General features: G+C 38.5%; 1 protein-coding gene across 2 annotated transcripts in view; it reads left to right on the forward strand.

Annotated features, from left to right (window-relative positions):
• The first annotated feature begins 2318 nt into the window (after positions 1-2318).
• Positions 2319-15419, forward strand: part of LOC127452370 (inactive phospholipase C-like protein 2) — a 133608-nt gene continuing 120507 nt past the window's right edge. For both annotated transcript variants that reach the window (XR_007899243.1, XM_051717799.1), the window contains exon 1: positions 2319-3464. Coding sequence is in view for 1 of the 2 variants with exons in the window: in XM_051717799.1 (XP_051573759.1) it covers positions 3132-3464 (333 nt within the window). In the remaining variant the exon portion in view is untranslated. The remainder of the gene's footprint in view (positions 3465-15419) is intronic.

The raw sequence follows: 15419 nt of genomic DNA on the forward strand, positions 1-15419 counted from the left end.
TTAGTGTTTGTGTCTTGTTTTCTGGTAAAAAAAAAAAAAAAAAAAAAAAATCACAATATACACTGCAGAAAATAATTTTCTTAATTAGTATTTTTGTCTTGTTTTCCAGGAAAAATATTCTAACAGTAAATATTCTCATATATTTACTTGACATGCAAAAAGGCATAAGACATTAAGTCTTGTTTTCAAAGAAATCTGACAAAATTGAGAAAACTTTATGCTTAAAACAAGAAAAATGCCAATGAGGTAAGAAAATAAACTCGTTTTTCCTTTGAATTAAGTTTATTTTGCTTACCCCACTGGCAAATAGTTTTTTCTTGTTTTAAGAATTAACCTCACTAAATTAAGATAGATTTATCTTAAAACAAGACAAATTTTACTTGTCAAGTAAATTTATCATGTTTTAAGAATGTTTAGATATTTTTTTACTGGAAAACAAGACAAAAATACTAATTAAGAAAATTATTTTTTTTTGCTGTGTAAATGTCCCCACACATATCTAGGGATAAGCAAATTGATGCCATAGATGTCATAGCAAATTGGGGATGTTCTCTTTTTTCTTGGGCCAGTAAGCACCCTTTTATTAACGCCCAATAGCAACCACTTTCTTTCACTTTCTCAGTTCCACTCTGTTCCACAAGATCTGCTGATACCATCTCAACATTCAAGAACCAGCTGAAAAAACATATGTCCTGCGAGCACTTAACCAATCCACACTAAATGCACTTACTATTGAACTTAACTTGCACTTACTGTACACACAAAAAAATTTACTGAAAAGTTTAATGGTGTAACCAATTTATATTAACATTTCATTGAGCGGACATTTAGCATACACTTTAATCCAAAGTGATTTACAAATGATGAACACAACACAAACAAATGATCTTAAGGAGGCAGTAAAAAAATTGCTCAGAATTAAACAGAAATGAAAGTGAGACAATATTGAAATATAGTTTAAAGTGTCAGGGGGTGAGGGGAGACAAAGGGACCCAAACGCAGAGGAAACAGTCAATGAGTTTATTAACAACAAAGTTTGTAAACAAGGACAGGCGCACCCGGCACCGGCTGCAGTGATGAACAGAGTCAAAAGCTATAATCGCTCAGTGGGATAAGGAATGAGTGTGTTAGTAGGATGAGTGCGTGCGTTGTGGAAGTCAGGAGCAATACTAAGAGCATCCGAGGAAGCTGGTGTGGTGCGAAGCAAAGCCCAGGCGAGTTTCTCCCCGACACGTGGGCAGAGACCGAAGAATCCTCCTCCAAGGGAATTGGGCGACAATACAGGTAATGGAGAAGGTGACGTGAACAGGAAGGTAACCACACCTCAACAGACACACGAGCAATCTCCAACTAAACAAGAGAGCACAGTTAACACTTCACAGCAAACAATAAACTGGCAAAGAAAGAGGGAAAACACAAGGAATAAGTAGGGAGTTCAATCAGAGAGAAGCAGGTGAAAAGGGCGAGTAAATCATTGCCATGATCAGTGCCTCCCCAGGAACGATCAGCGTTCCCATTGAAACGCTGATCAGGCGTGCCGGCTCCACCTGTGAGACACGAGGGTGAGAGAAAAACAAACAACAGTATGAGCCAGCACAAATGCCGAAACCATGACATAAAGTGATAATTCACCCAAAAATTTAAATTCTCTCATCATTTACTCACCCTCATGCCATCCCAGTTGTGTATGACTTTCTTTCTTCTACAGAACACAAATGAAGAATTTTAGAAGAATATCTCAGCTCTGTTAGCCCTTTCAGTGGAAGTTAATGGTTACCACGACCAGAAATCTAAAGGACCGAAAAGCAGATAAAAGCAGCATAAAAGTAATTCATAAGACAAATTCATAACAATATAAGGGCAAATGTTCAGAAGTGATATGACTGTTGTGGGTGAGAAACAGATCAGTATTTAAGCCCTTTTTATTATAAATCTCCACTTTCACTTTCACATCTGAAAGCCATTTGTGGTGCCTGTTTAAATTCACTTGCACATCTGAAATATATATATATATATATATATATATATATATATATATATATATATATATATATATAAGACTTAAATATAGATCTGTTTCTCACCCACACTTATAACACTTTTGAAGATATGGATTTAACCACTGGAGTCCTATGGATTACATTTATGCTGCTTTTAGGACCTTCAAATTTCTGGCTGCCATTCACTTGCATTGAAAGGACAGATATCTATCTTCTTCTAAAAATCTTCATTTGTGTTCAGTAGAAGAAAGAAAGTTATACACATCTGGGATGGCATGAGGGTGAGCAAATGATGAGAGAATTTTCATTTTTGGGTGAACTATTCCTTTAAGGTTTTTTTTTTTTAGAAAGTATACATGAACAGGATTGAGACAAGACTGAGACAAGTCCTCAGATGCATGTTTATCATTAAAAACTAACAAAACAAAACAAACCCTAAAAAATAAATAAATAAAATAAAATAAAATAAAAAATCAGCTGAAACCAGCATAAACTGGTTGTCTTAGCTGGTCACCCAGTCAGTCAGCTGGTTTTTAGAGGGGTTTAATGCTAAGAGACCATCTAACCAACTATCTTAGACCATCGGTCACAAAGCATCTTCAGTCATCTTTGATGGGTTACGCATGGAAAGGCGCTTGGAGGGAGACCAAAAGTGACTGAATGCACACTGACAGTACTGAGACAGCGGAAATCCTTCTATCACTGCCAACAGGGCGTCTGGCAATCAAGAGACAGAACGAGGCTAATCGGCCCTCATAACCCGGTATTATCTCGGTAGCTACGGACGCCCACTGACGACAGCCGGCAGTACACGGTGCGAGCGTCATCTGTGAGCTTTATTTTCTCAGACACTCCGAGCCAGTGGAGAAGAGGGGGAGAGAAGGAGGGAGGGGGAGAAAAGGAGTGAGGGGGAGAGAGAGAGGGGAGTTTGAATCTATCCGCCCGCACAATCTATTCACCACCTCGTCTGGTAGAGGACGCGCGGTGCCTTCTCGCTTCATGGATTTGATGGTTTCCCTCCAGCTCACGAGTACGCACGGGAGTCAGATGGCTGTTTGTTTTGCTCCTAAAATCAAAGGCTCATTCACTCCAATGGTGAGTTTCTTGGCGTAGCTAACGTCAGAGCACGCGATGGCGGAGCCGCAGGCTTCCCAATCCGTGGCGGGATCCTTGTACGAGCTTGGCTCCTCCGAGGCAACCACTCCGACCCGGGACTCTGTGGAGATTGCAGCAGCGGCAGCGGCGCTGAGCATCAGCGATACCCACAACGCGGGCATGCGAGCATACCTGGACGTGTCGGCAGCTGCACTCGCTGGTGGTGGGTACCCGGTGTACGGGGCCGAGGGAGTATACTCGAACGGACGGTACAGGGAACACAGCAGCCCGCGGATCGGTATCCGAATTCGCGACAGTTCTGCAGAGAGGTGCCCAGGCACAGGGAATCCACCTTGCGGTATTATGAAGGTGAGTGAGTGGCATCACTTTGTTATTGACTGAGGACAGACTTTCAGAGCACTGCAGTAGTATACAATCTGCATGCGTGCCTACGCAAACATTCACTGCTACAGAAACACGTTTTAGTGCCTTAGTAGTGTGTTTTGTGTGTGTCTTCCTCTGTTAGGACGTTTAAACACGTTGGCTGTGTCTCAGAACCTAGTGAGCTGCCTACATAGACAGCATTTGTTTGTTTTTTTGTGTTTTTTTGTGTTTTTATTTATTTATTTATTTATTTTTTTACATTTGATGTCCAATGTCCATTTTATGTCCTTTGTTTTCGGACATCCTGTGTTACCATGCCTGCAGAAAAAAAAAACAAAAAAAACACACAGCTAAAACCAGCCTAAGCTGGCTTGTCTTCGCTGATCGCCCAGGTCAGACTGGTGAGTTGCTGGTTTTAGAGGGGTTTTGAGCTTTTTAGCCAGGCAGGGAAACCAGCTAGACCAGCTGGGCCAGGCTTTGTGACCAGCTAAGACCAGCCAACTGGTTTAAGCTGTTTTATGTATTTATTTATTTTTTCCCCCCAGCAAGGTAGGTTTTGAAACACAGTCATATCCTTTTAGATTACATTTTCTGTGTTCTGTTGAAAGGTAGGGGACAAATGTATGTCACTGTGCATGTATTACGCATGTCCTGGATCATAACTCATTTTATTATTTTACTGATGTCTGTTAAGGTACTCTCAAACATTTGTATGACAGCTGCATTGCACAGGTGACAGTGAAGTGCACTCATGGCGAACCTAAATCGACTTAATGACAGAAGGACAGCTGTCAAACCTTGTTTTAATTGTGAAGGATATTAATTAGTTTAGCGAAAGGCTCTTTAAAGTTTGAACCACACAGAATTATGCATTCTAATGGATGTCGACGTGAGCAGAAGGCTTTGTGTTGGATCAATGAATCTATGCGATCGATCAGTTGACATCTGGCACAGGAGTAACAATATGTGATGGAGTGGCTTAGTTGTCAAAACACAGTAGTGTTAGGAATCAGTGCACTTTGACTAATTACTTATTATGTCAATTTTAGGATTGTTTTCAGTTCAAAGGAGAGACAAAGGGAGGAAAGAAGAAAAAGAGAGGGAGAAAGAGACACAGAGACAGAGACAGTTTGAGGACAGCGTGTACAAATGATCTTTTGATGAGTTTAAGACACAAAAACTTCCCTTAGTCCTCAGTGGGGCCGTTTTCCTCAGTGTGTCATCGTTGCTGTTGTTGTGGGCATTGGACAGTTCTGCTTTCTGAGATTAATTAGGAGTCAAGCATCAAATTGTCATTGGGTTGATTCATTTTGCTTAGCAACTGACATGAAACAGCATGGTGTTCTCTCGTTCCCCTTACTTTATTGAATTCCTATGTGGCTGTGTGAGTGTCTTTGCACATGCCGTCACCTGAGCTCTTCAAGTTAAAGTGTTTTTTTAGTGCTTATGTAGAATTTTTAGCAGCTCAGATATAAGCAAGGGGTCTGTGTGGGTGCCTCGTGCCGCCCCCCACAAGATGCCGCCCTGGGCAACGGCACATGTCGCCCATGCCTAAATCCGCTACTGCATGCATACGCAGGCTTTTGACTTGCGACAAGAAGTCTGGCCCTCATTGAAGGTTATTTTTAACCAAGAACCACCCACTTAGACATGAAGAGACCGCCTGGCATACATTTAAAGTGACCAACCAACCACAGTTCATTCTGTTTTTTTACATGTCATTAAGGGGCGGGATTATCAGCAATAGATTAAACTACAATAACAGACCGAAATGAATTTTCTCCACTAAGGGTTGTACAGAAAAAAACTCTAAAAATAGCAGAAAATGTGTATAGACTTCTGTCAACTCGGTACCTTCTTTAAATAACTTTGTTGCCAAGACATTTGCCATTTTTGTGTGCATCAACAGATTGTGGGCATGACTACTGAGGCCAAGACTAACTTTCATATACTTCAATCTCTGCTCCCCATCTGTAGATTGGTAGAAATTATGGATGCAACATTACAAAATTCGATACCGATATCTGATTATTTATAGCATAATCGGTCGAAATGGGAACCAATTGTTCAGTGGTTTTGCTTTTTTTATGCTACCTTGTTAGCTTTTTTTTTTTAGCTTGATAATTAATAAAGCAACTTCAAAATAAATTTAAATAATAACTTTGTCTCTGTATGTCTTCCATGTTTCAGAGTAACTGGTTTCAGTTATAGAAAAAACACAGAAAAGCACATAATTAAGTCAAATTAACATTCTTAACTCACATTAACTAATTTCTAAAAAGCCTCTTGTAAGACTTACATTAAATTGGTAAGATTTCTTGATTTTAAAAAAAAAAGTTCTTAACTCACATTAACGGAATTCTGAATGATGAAGCTTGTCAATTTTTAGCTGAAGCAGCCTCTGCTTTAGATTTAACAAACTCGTAATATTCCTTGCTATGTCAAGCTTTAAAGGGATAGTTCACCCAAAAATGAAAATTCTCTGATCATTTACTCAGCCTCTTGCCATCCCAGATGTTTATGACTTACTTTCTTCTGCAGAACACAAAGAAAGTTTTTTGGAAGAATATCTCAGCTCTGTAGGTCCACACAATGCGAGTGAATGGTGACCAAAACATTTAAGATCTGAAAAACACATAAATGCAGCATAAATGTAATCCACATGACTCCAGTGGTTAAATCCATTTCTTAAGCGATCTAATTGATTTTGACCCAAATATAACTCCTTTTTTTACTGTACATCTTGCCATTGCAGTCTCTAGGAACGATCATGATTTAAAGCTAGATTACACTTCCTAGTGCTTGATGCATACGCAGAGCACTAGATGGCGCTAGGAAGTTTAATCGAGTTTAAAATCATGATCGCCTAGGAGACTGCTGATGTCAAGATTTGTAGTGAAAAAGGAGCTATATTATGGTATATTATGGTATATTCTCATCCAAAACTGATTGTATCGCTTAAGAAGACATGAATTAAACCACTGGAGTTTTATGGATTACTTTTATGCTGCCTTTATGTGATTTTTGGAGTTTCAAAGTTTTGATCACCAGTCACCATTAAATATTCTTCTAAAAATCCTCTTTGTGTTCTGCAGAAGAAAGAAAGTCATACACATCTGGGATGGCATTAGGGTGAGTAAATGATGAGAGAATTTTCATTTTTGGGTGAACTAGCCCTTTAAGAGGAGTAATAAAATGTGTTGTGTTGAAATTGTAATGGTAGTTCCACCTTGTGAAATTCTTGCAGTGCAAAGCTTCCAAATTGCAACTCTGCTGTGATTGTCACCTAATTCAAAATAATTCCACACAAGAGACATTTTCTTTCACACACAGCACAAGTTGTAGCACAGCACGAGTCACTGCATCTAGAAATGTTTGAAACCCAGTTGTTAAAATAAACTAGTTGTCTAAACGCCATAAGGCTTGTTTAACTGTGATATTTTGTTCAGGTTTTGGGAGAATCACAGCCTTTGCTTCTGTAAGCCATTTCAACAAATAAACAATTTCCTATTTATCAGGCCCATTTCCTTCCTTGTTTGAAGATGATTTTTCACCTGGGATTCTAGAGTTTTGCCTGGTGTCATGGAATGGGCTTTTGTGTAGTGTGTGGGTGTAAGCGTGTGACCTGTTATTGAGACTTTAAAACTTAGTGGCAGTCTAACAGCATACAGCATTTACCCTCTCTTACCTAGAAAAACTGTTACCTAGACATGCTATGACAAATCATCTTCTCAAAGTGCCCAAGGCCACAGCGACCCAGAGAGCAAAATCTGCCTTGCTTTCCTCACCTCTGCTCGGAGTCTTACCTTTTTGTTTTTCGTCTTTCTTATGAGTTCATATCACCACCCAGAAAATAGCGGTGGATGATTTTATCAATAACACCTTGAAAGAGAGAAAGTGAGGGTTGCATGTGGGTTTTTGTTCATTTGGCTGACTGAAGCACTTAATCAAATCAGATGCTGCTAAACCAAGCAAATGTCATTGACAAATGGAAAAACATCTAGCAAGGGTTACAACGTGCAGCATGCCTCTGCATATTAGGAAACAACAAAGAAGGTGAAGTCAGGCAACAGTGTATGAACAAATGTGACGATTTCTGATTATGTTTTTACAAATCGCAAACCTGGTGTTAGTCTAATTGAGTTGGTGTTGAACAGATTTTAATTATGATATTGAAAAGCAACTGGCTTGTGGCTGTATAACAGCTTTAGGCTATAGTTTATATTTTTGACATTAGCTAATGTACATCACCTCCCATAGGAAGAAAAATCAGACGCAAATCTTTAATATGTCAGTTGTTTCTCCTAGATCTCAGATTTCTTTCCTGACAAAAATACTCTGTCTCTTTTAGAGATCTCAAGAATGTCAGCTGTGCTCAGATTTGCTAAGATTTGCCAAAGTTTTCAGTGAAACGTGAGATATCAATATGTAATCGAACATTTCTCATCAAATTCCAATTTATCTGAGCTATGCTATCCTCATAAAATGAATTGTTCTATACTCTTTGCCAACTAGGAATGTGTATGTACTCTAATATTAACTGTAATACTTATAATACTAATACATCAATAATAATTGTATTATAATTAAGTAATATCTCACATCTGGGATGCTCTGTTGTGCAGCACTTTATTTGACAAAAATAACTCCAATGTTGTATTTTGGATTGTGCTGTGAGGATCTGTATAAAAGCACTTTGTGTGATTAAAATAATGCAATGTCATGTTAAAAATTAATTGGTCTATTTTCATTTTATTAAAGTTTTAATTAATTAATTAGTTTAGACTAGGGCTGCAACTAACGATTATTTCGATTAATCTAACGATTATTAGAATGATTATTCGACTATTCGGCGATTATTGCAACAATTAATCATTAGCTCTTAACCGATTATTCAGCTTGAGCCCTGACTTAACAGGTTGTATTAAATGTGCTTACTAACAATAAAGAGGACAAAATTGTCTTTTAAAAATATCTCTAAATGACATTCACTGAAGTAAAGGAAAAAAAAAATACTTTTTATTAAGTTTAATTCAGTAAAGAAATTCACTGCAAAAAATCCTTTTTTTATCAAATGTTTTTGTCTTGTTTTCCATTTAATATTGTCTAAAAATCCTTAAAACAAGATACATTTAACTTGAGAAGCAACATATAAGATGTCTAGACTTGCTTTAAGAGAATGTATCTTAAATATAAGTGGATTTTGTATATAAATATATCACTTGGTTATACTTCTGCCAGTGCAGTAAAGACAAAATATACTTACATTCAAGATCTATTCTCTAAAAGCAAGTCTAAATATCTTATATTGTGAATGCATCTTTTTATAGAATTTTTAGATATTTTAAAATATTTGTATTTTTTATGTTATATTCAACATTCTCAGATAACAATGTTTTCTTCCGCAGTATAGCTCCTAAAGTAAATGTACGTTGTTTTAAAGGAGTTTAAGATATTTACATTGGAAAACAAGCCAAAACAAAAATAAATCAAAAATGTATTTTGTTGCAGTGTATAATGGGGTGAAAACGACCCTTTCTCACCTTTCTGTTCACGTCAGTCCATCTTTAACTCACAAAAAACAAATTCTCTCTTAATTAATAAAGCTGCGTATTGCCACTTTTCTTTACGATAAGAAACGCACAGTGACATTTATTATGATTCAGTAAGTCGTGAGCCATCACGTTATAATTTAGCTGCATTATGCTTGCACGCTCGAGGGATGAGCATCCCCGTGCCAGAGTTTGCATCAGCCGGGTGCAGTTTCAATCTCTCCCCCTTAGATCAGGACATTCGCACAACTCATAGAAGAGGCGCTGACCACACAGATAAATGCCAGTTTCAGAGTTTGTAGTTATTTACATGACCTGCTTCTGTATTATTTGAACTTTATTAAAGCTATAACGCTTTAAATATAACTGTAAAGAGGTTTCCTTTAAAGATGCTTGACACACAAGTTTTGCTTCAGCGGAGCGGCAGCTCCACTTATTCCACAACGAGAGTACTTCTGTATTTATATATTTTGTATTTTTGCATTATAATTCCCTCATACTTTGCGATCAACATCACCTTAAGCTGTTTGTAAGTTTTGGAGTGCATCTGGACTGTGAGCTATGTAATTTTTCCTCTCCTCAGTCATGCACGAGGTGCAGTACCATTAGAGTTTAATGTGATCTCATGTTACATTAAATGAGATCAAATGACTATTTGACAACGAAAATTTTTGTTGACAATTTTTTATTGTCGATGTTGTCAATAACGTCGACTAATCGTTTCAGCCCTAGCCACCAAGCTCTCTCCATGAAAAAGTGCCACAGATTGGGCCTGTAGCCAACTGCCTAGCCCGCTGCCAGGAGGGGAGGCAAAAAGAGGAGAGACTTGGAACAGATAGAAAGGGAAAAGCTGGTTTCTTGAATTACTTCCCACTCTTGTATGCACCAAATAAGTGCATTGATCGGTATGAGTTTACACTGGAGAAAGCAGATATCTCATCTACCTCTCTTCCTGGGAAAAAGATGGGAACACAGACAAGAACAGAGAGAAAGCACCCAGTATGGGGTATAAAATAACTATAATCTGAGCCCTCATGCTGTTAAATCAACCTGCTGAACAGCTTCATATGGGCTAAATGACTCTACAAGAATATAAATGCCAAGACTGTTACCATAAACCGATCAGCCACAACATTAAAACCACCTGCCTAATATTGTGTAGGTCCCCCCTCGTGCTGCCAAAACAGCACCAAATTAAGAAAAGCAGCCACTAAGTGCCCAACATATAGATGGGAACTCCTTCAATACTGTTTAAAAAGAATCCCAGGGTGATACCTCAAGAAGTTGGTTGAGAAAATGTCAAGAGTACATTTCTGCAAAATCTAGGCAAAGTGTGGCCACGTTGAAGATGCTAAAATATAACATAGTTTTGATTTATTTTGGATTTTTTAGTCACAACATAATTACCATATTTTCATTTATATTATTCCATAGTTGTGATGACTTTACTATTATTCTAAAATGTGAAAAAAATAATAATAATAAAAAAAAAAAAAATAATAATAATAATAATAATAAAAAATAAAGAATGGGTAAGTGACCCTAAACTTTTGAACGGTAGTTCATGGTAGTATAAAAAATAAGATTGTATTTTAAATGGCAGATAATAGTTTCTTCTGATTTCTGTTTAGTCATAACATTTTTGTAATTTCTGCATGAAGAAATTGTTAATAAATTAGAAAGAAGTAGTCCAGCATTTGCAATAGATGGCATTTGCGCATTACCAATCGCATTTTCTCATAAAAGACCCAATCAAACCAATTGTACATACAGTACACAGTGAATATGGCATTTACCCATAGTGCACTTGATGAGCATTTACTTTGAAGTTAAACTCACATGCTCGTGCGGATCCAGCGAGAGCAGCAGCAATCTGCTGAGTGTTTAAACGCCGTGGATCGCTTGCTTGGATTATCACAGACTGACCATCATGATTTGTGAATTATTAGAGGAAGATTTGATCCTTATCCTGAAATTTGGATTCCGGCTGATGGAATACATGCTTCATAGAAAGTTATTAGCGCTGGATGTGAAGAAAACGCTGGATTTTTGTGAGGTTCATGAATTACATCTGTTTAAATGAGATATATTTATGCATATTTGCAGACAGTATGTGATAGAAGTTTTATTGATATTTGCCTTTTTATCATTAGACAAGACAGTTAAGAGATACAGGGAACTGTTGAGGAGAGAGATGGAGAAGGAAACAGGTGAGCACTTTAACGCGTCGTGGCTCTGATATGTGGACAGTTTAAATGAGACTGTGTTGCACACAGAAATTATTGTAGTAACACGATGGCACGTAACAACAAACCAACTGTGATTGGTCATTTACATGTCTCTGGCACTTCTTCACATGCAAGCAGGCAATTCTCTGTGCCCTCGTGGCCTTAAAAAAAAAACAATCGGCCAAATGGGAAAATGTATCGGGTGATGCCGATAATTAAAAAATTCTGAATATCGGCCGTTTTTTGGCCTCTGCGATATATCGGTCAACTACTACTACTACTACTTTCAACAATGCTTTCAATTAATGCATACTTTAGAAAACTATGACATTAGGAAACTTGAAACAGAGCTTTCAAACTAAAACAGATTAGTGTGGATGTGGTCTTTGTTTCAAGGGCACTCCATTCTGAAACTTCTTTGTTTTTGTTCATTGTTTTTTGCATATGCAATCAAATTACGTGCTATGGGACTAAAAATGTCTGTGATTAGCCACTGGCTGGTAAATGTTCAGATGTTACTCATCAGTGATTAAGTAGTATAGTGGCAAAGAAGTTTATCATCGAGATCCTTTCACTGCGTGTTGAGAGTAAAAGTTTGGCATGACTCAATCTGTGTAATGCATGTCCAAAGACGAGATCCACTCAATCCATTTGTTACTGAATAATGTCTCTCTTAATACCCTTTCTTTTCTTTACAGTCAGTTGTTGATTAAATAACAATTTATTTAATTCTATTCACACACAGCACGGATGCTCTAAAGAAATGCATAATCTCTTGTTATTATGTGCTCACTGGCTGAAGCCGGTAGTCTTAAAGAGACATTACCCATTTAGCGTGTGTTCTACATATCAGTTTAATTGCTTGTAAATAGTAAAAATTAGCAAGTAAATTATAAACATGTAACTAAAAATACATATGCAATATAATATGCAATTTCAATCAGAGTCTGGGGGAACGGAGCTTTAAATTCCCTCAAAAGATTATGGGAGGAAGATTTAAATTTGGTTTTGGAGGAGGGAGTGTGGGCTAGGATTCTTAAAAACGTCAAGTCTGCATCTAGAGATACAAGGGTGCGCCTTATGCAATTTTAAGATTCTACATAGATTTTATTGGACCCCTTCTAAATTGTATAGGCTTGGTCTTAAGGACACAACAACCTGCTGGCGATGCCATTTAGAAGATGTAGACACCACCCATGTTTTTTGGGGGTGTCGTAAGATACAGGAGTTCTGGTTGAGGGTCCAGAATATTATGGCCGACGTATTGGGTACTCGGATCTCCATTTGCTCCAGGCTCTGTATTTTGGGTGACGGGACGGTCATTGATGTAGGAGATACACTATATTGCCAAAAGTATTCGCTCATCTGCCTTTAGACGCATATGAACTTAAGTGACATCCCATTCTTAATCCATAGGGTTTAATAAGACGTCGGCCCACCCTTTGCAGCTATAACAGCTTCAACTCTTCTGGGAAGGCTTTCCACAAGGTTTAGGAGTGTGTTTATGGGAATTTTTGACCATTCTTCCAGAAGCGCATTTGTGAGGTCAGACACTGATGTAGGACAAGAAGGCCTGGCTCGCAGTCTTCGCTCTAATTCATCCCAAAGGTGCTCTATCGGGTTGAGGTCAGGACTCTGTGCAGGCCAGTCAAGTTCTTCCACACCAAACTCGCTCATCCATGTCTTTATGGACCTTGCTTTGTGCACTGGTGCGCAGTCATGTTGGAACAGGATGGGGCCATCCCCAAACTGTTCCCACAAATTTGGGAGCATGGAATTGTCCAAAATCTCTTGGTATGCTGAAGCATTCAGAGTTCCTTTCACTGGACCTAAGGGGCCAAGCCCAGCTCCTGAAAAACAACCCCACACCATAATCCCCCCTCCACCAAACTTCACAGTTGGCACAATGCAGTCAGACAAGTACCGTTCTCCTGGCAACCACCAAACCCAGACTCGTCCATCAGATTGCCAGATGGAGAAGCGTGATTCGTCACTCCAGAGAACGCGTCTCCACTGCTCTAGAGTCCAGTGGTGGCGTGCTTTACACCACTGCATCCGACGCTTTGCATTGCACTTGGTGATGTATGGCTTGGATGCAGCTGATCGGCCATGGAAACCCATTCCATGAAGCTCTCTACACACTGTTCTTGCTAATCTGAAGGCCACATGAACTTTGGAGGTCTGTAGCGATTGACTCTGCAGAAAGTTGGCGACCTCTGCGCACTATGCGCCTCAGCATCCGCTGACCCCGCTCTGTCATTTTACGTGGCCTACCACTTTGTGGCTGAGTTGCTGTCATTCCCAATTGCTTCCACTTTGTTATAATACCACTGACAGTTGACTGTGGAATATTTAGTAGCGAGGAAATTTCACGACTGGACTTGTTGCACAGGTGGCATCCTATCACAGTACCATGCTGGAATTCACTGAGCTCCTGAGAGTGGCCCATTCTTTCACAAATGTTTGTAGAAGCAGTCTGCATGCCTAGGTGCTTCATTTTATACACCTGTGGCCATGGAAGTGATTGGAACACCTGAATTCAATTATTTGGATGGGTGAGCGAATACTTTTGGCAATATAGTGTAAGTACATGAAGAATTGGATCCTGGCCGGTGTTGTGGTGGGCAGAGAGGTTATCCTTAGAGGATGGAAGTCAGCTGGAGCCCCCTCGTTTCGTGAGTGGTGTGAGGAGATGTGCAGGGTGGCAGCTTGGGAAGAGTTGTCATATAGAAGGCTAGTCAACATGGATATGTTCATCAGGAGGTGGGGCAGCTATTTGGCCTTTTTGGAGGGCTCTCGGGGAGGGGCAGTGGAGGGAGACGTGTTGTTTTAAATGTGTATGTTTTAGCCTTTTTGTTTTTGAACATATACTTTTTTAAAATGTATTTCTAAATATTTTCTTCTGTTTTATTGTTTGTTTGTGTGTCTTTGTCAATTGTATTCGACCACTGGGGTATCTGTTTGTGTTGGGTGGTGGGGTGGGGTGGTTAATGTTCGGGAGGAAGGGTTGTAAATAATATAATGTGATTCCATATATTCTGTTATATATATATATATATATATATATATATATATATATATATATATATATATATATATATGTTATATGGAATCAATAAAACATTTAATAAAAAATAAAAAAACAATATGCAATTTCAAGACATTTATTGAAGGAATACACTGAATTTGAACACTTTTCAAAAGCTAATATGTGGCCAATATGCAAAAAAATTATGAAAATATAATCTGTAAAATTAGTGTTTTCGAATTGTTGCTATAAGATATACCTAGAAGGTTAGAAGTTCCCCTTTATAATTAACAGCAATAGCTGAGAGAGAATTTCTTTCATATGTAATCTGAATCAAATCGAATCGGGAAATCCGTATCAATACTCTTTTTTTGTTCAAACTAAGAATGTACTTACTATTCCATTTCATTAGTGTATTGTTGCGAATTGTAAGTGTATACTTGCGAATTGGGATGCAACCATGTGCCTTTGTTTCAGCATAATGCAAATGTTAGTTCTCCAGAACAACATCCATCTAACACACACCAGATGCAAAGGCACTATGACTGAGAAAAACAGTGTCATTGGAAACCTCACACTCTTGCTCTGGCTAGAGGAGTATCCAGTTTCATCACAGCCTCTCTGAATTCTGAAATCTCTGACTGAACGTAGAAGCTTGTGGAGGACAGAGCCATTTCCTGAAAGGGGGAGAGGGGAAACACTTCACTGGGGGAGGTGAGAGAGAGAGTGTGTGAGAGAGAGAGAGTTGGGAGAAGATAAATGTTGCATGTCTCCTCATATAGACATTGTGGTATTTTATAAAACAAATGTAGTGTAGTATTATCTTACTTCTGCTTGTGTGTGTGTGCGTGTGTGTGTGAGAGAGAGAGAGAGAGAGACCCCACAATCTGGGACACATGAGGTCATTTCTGGGAAGAGGAGAGCAACTATCCCCAAATTGTCACACCACATACAATAGACTCTCAGATCCACAGATTGTCAGTTTCTCTCTCTCTCTCTCTCTCTCTGTAATGTTGGTTGGGTTAGGAAGAGAGGATTCACAGGAGTAATTTAAGATATTTAATAAATGATGCTGGAGTGGAAGATATCAAACAAGGAATCAATACAACAAAACTACACAACATTGCAATAC

This window comes from Myxocyprinus asiaticus, chromosome 14 (assembly GCF_019703515.2).
Source record: "Myxocyprinus asiaticus isolate MX2 ecotype Aquarium Trade chromosome 14, UBuf_Myxa_2, whole genome shotgun sequence".
Lineage (NCBI taxonomy): Eukaryota > Metazoa > Chordata > Actinopteri > Cypriniformes > Catostomidae > Myxocyprinus > Myxocyprinus asiaticus.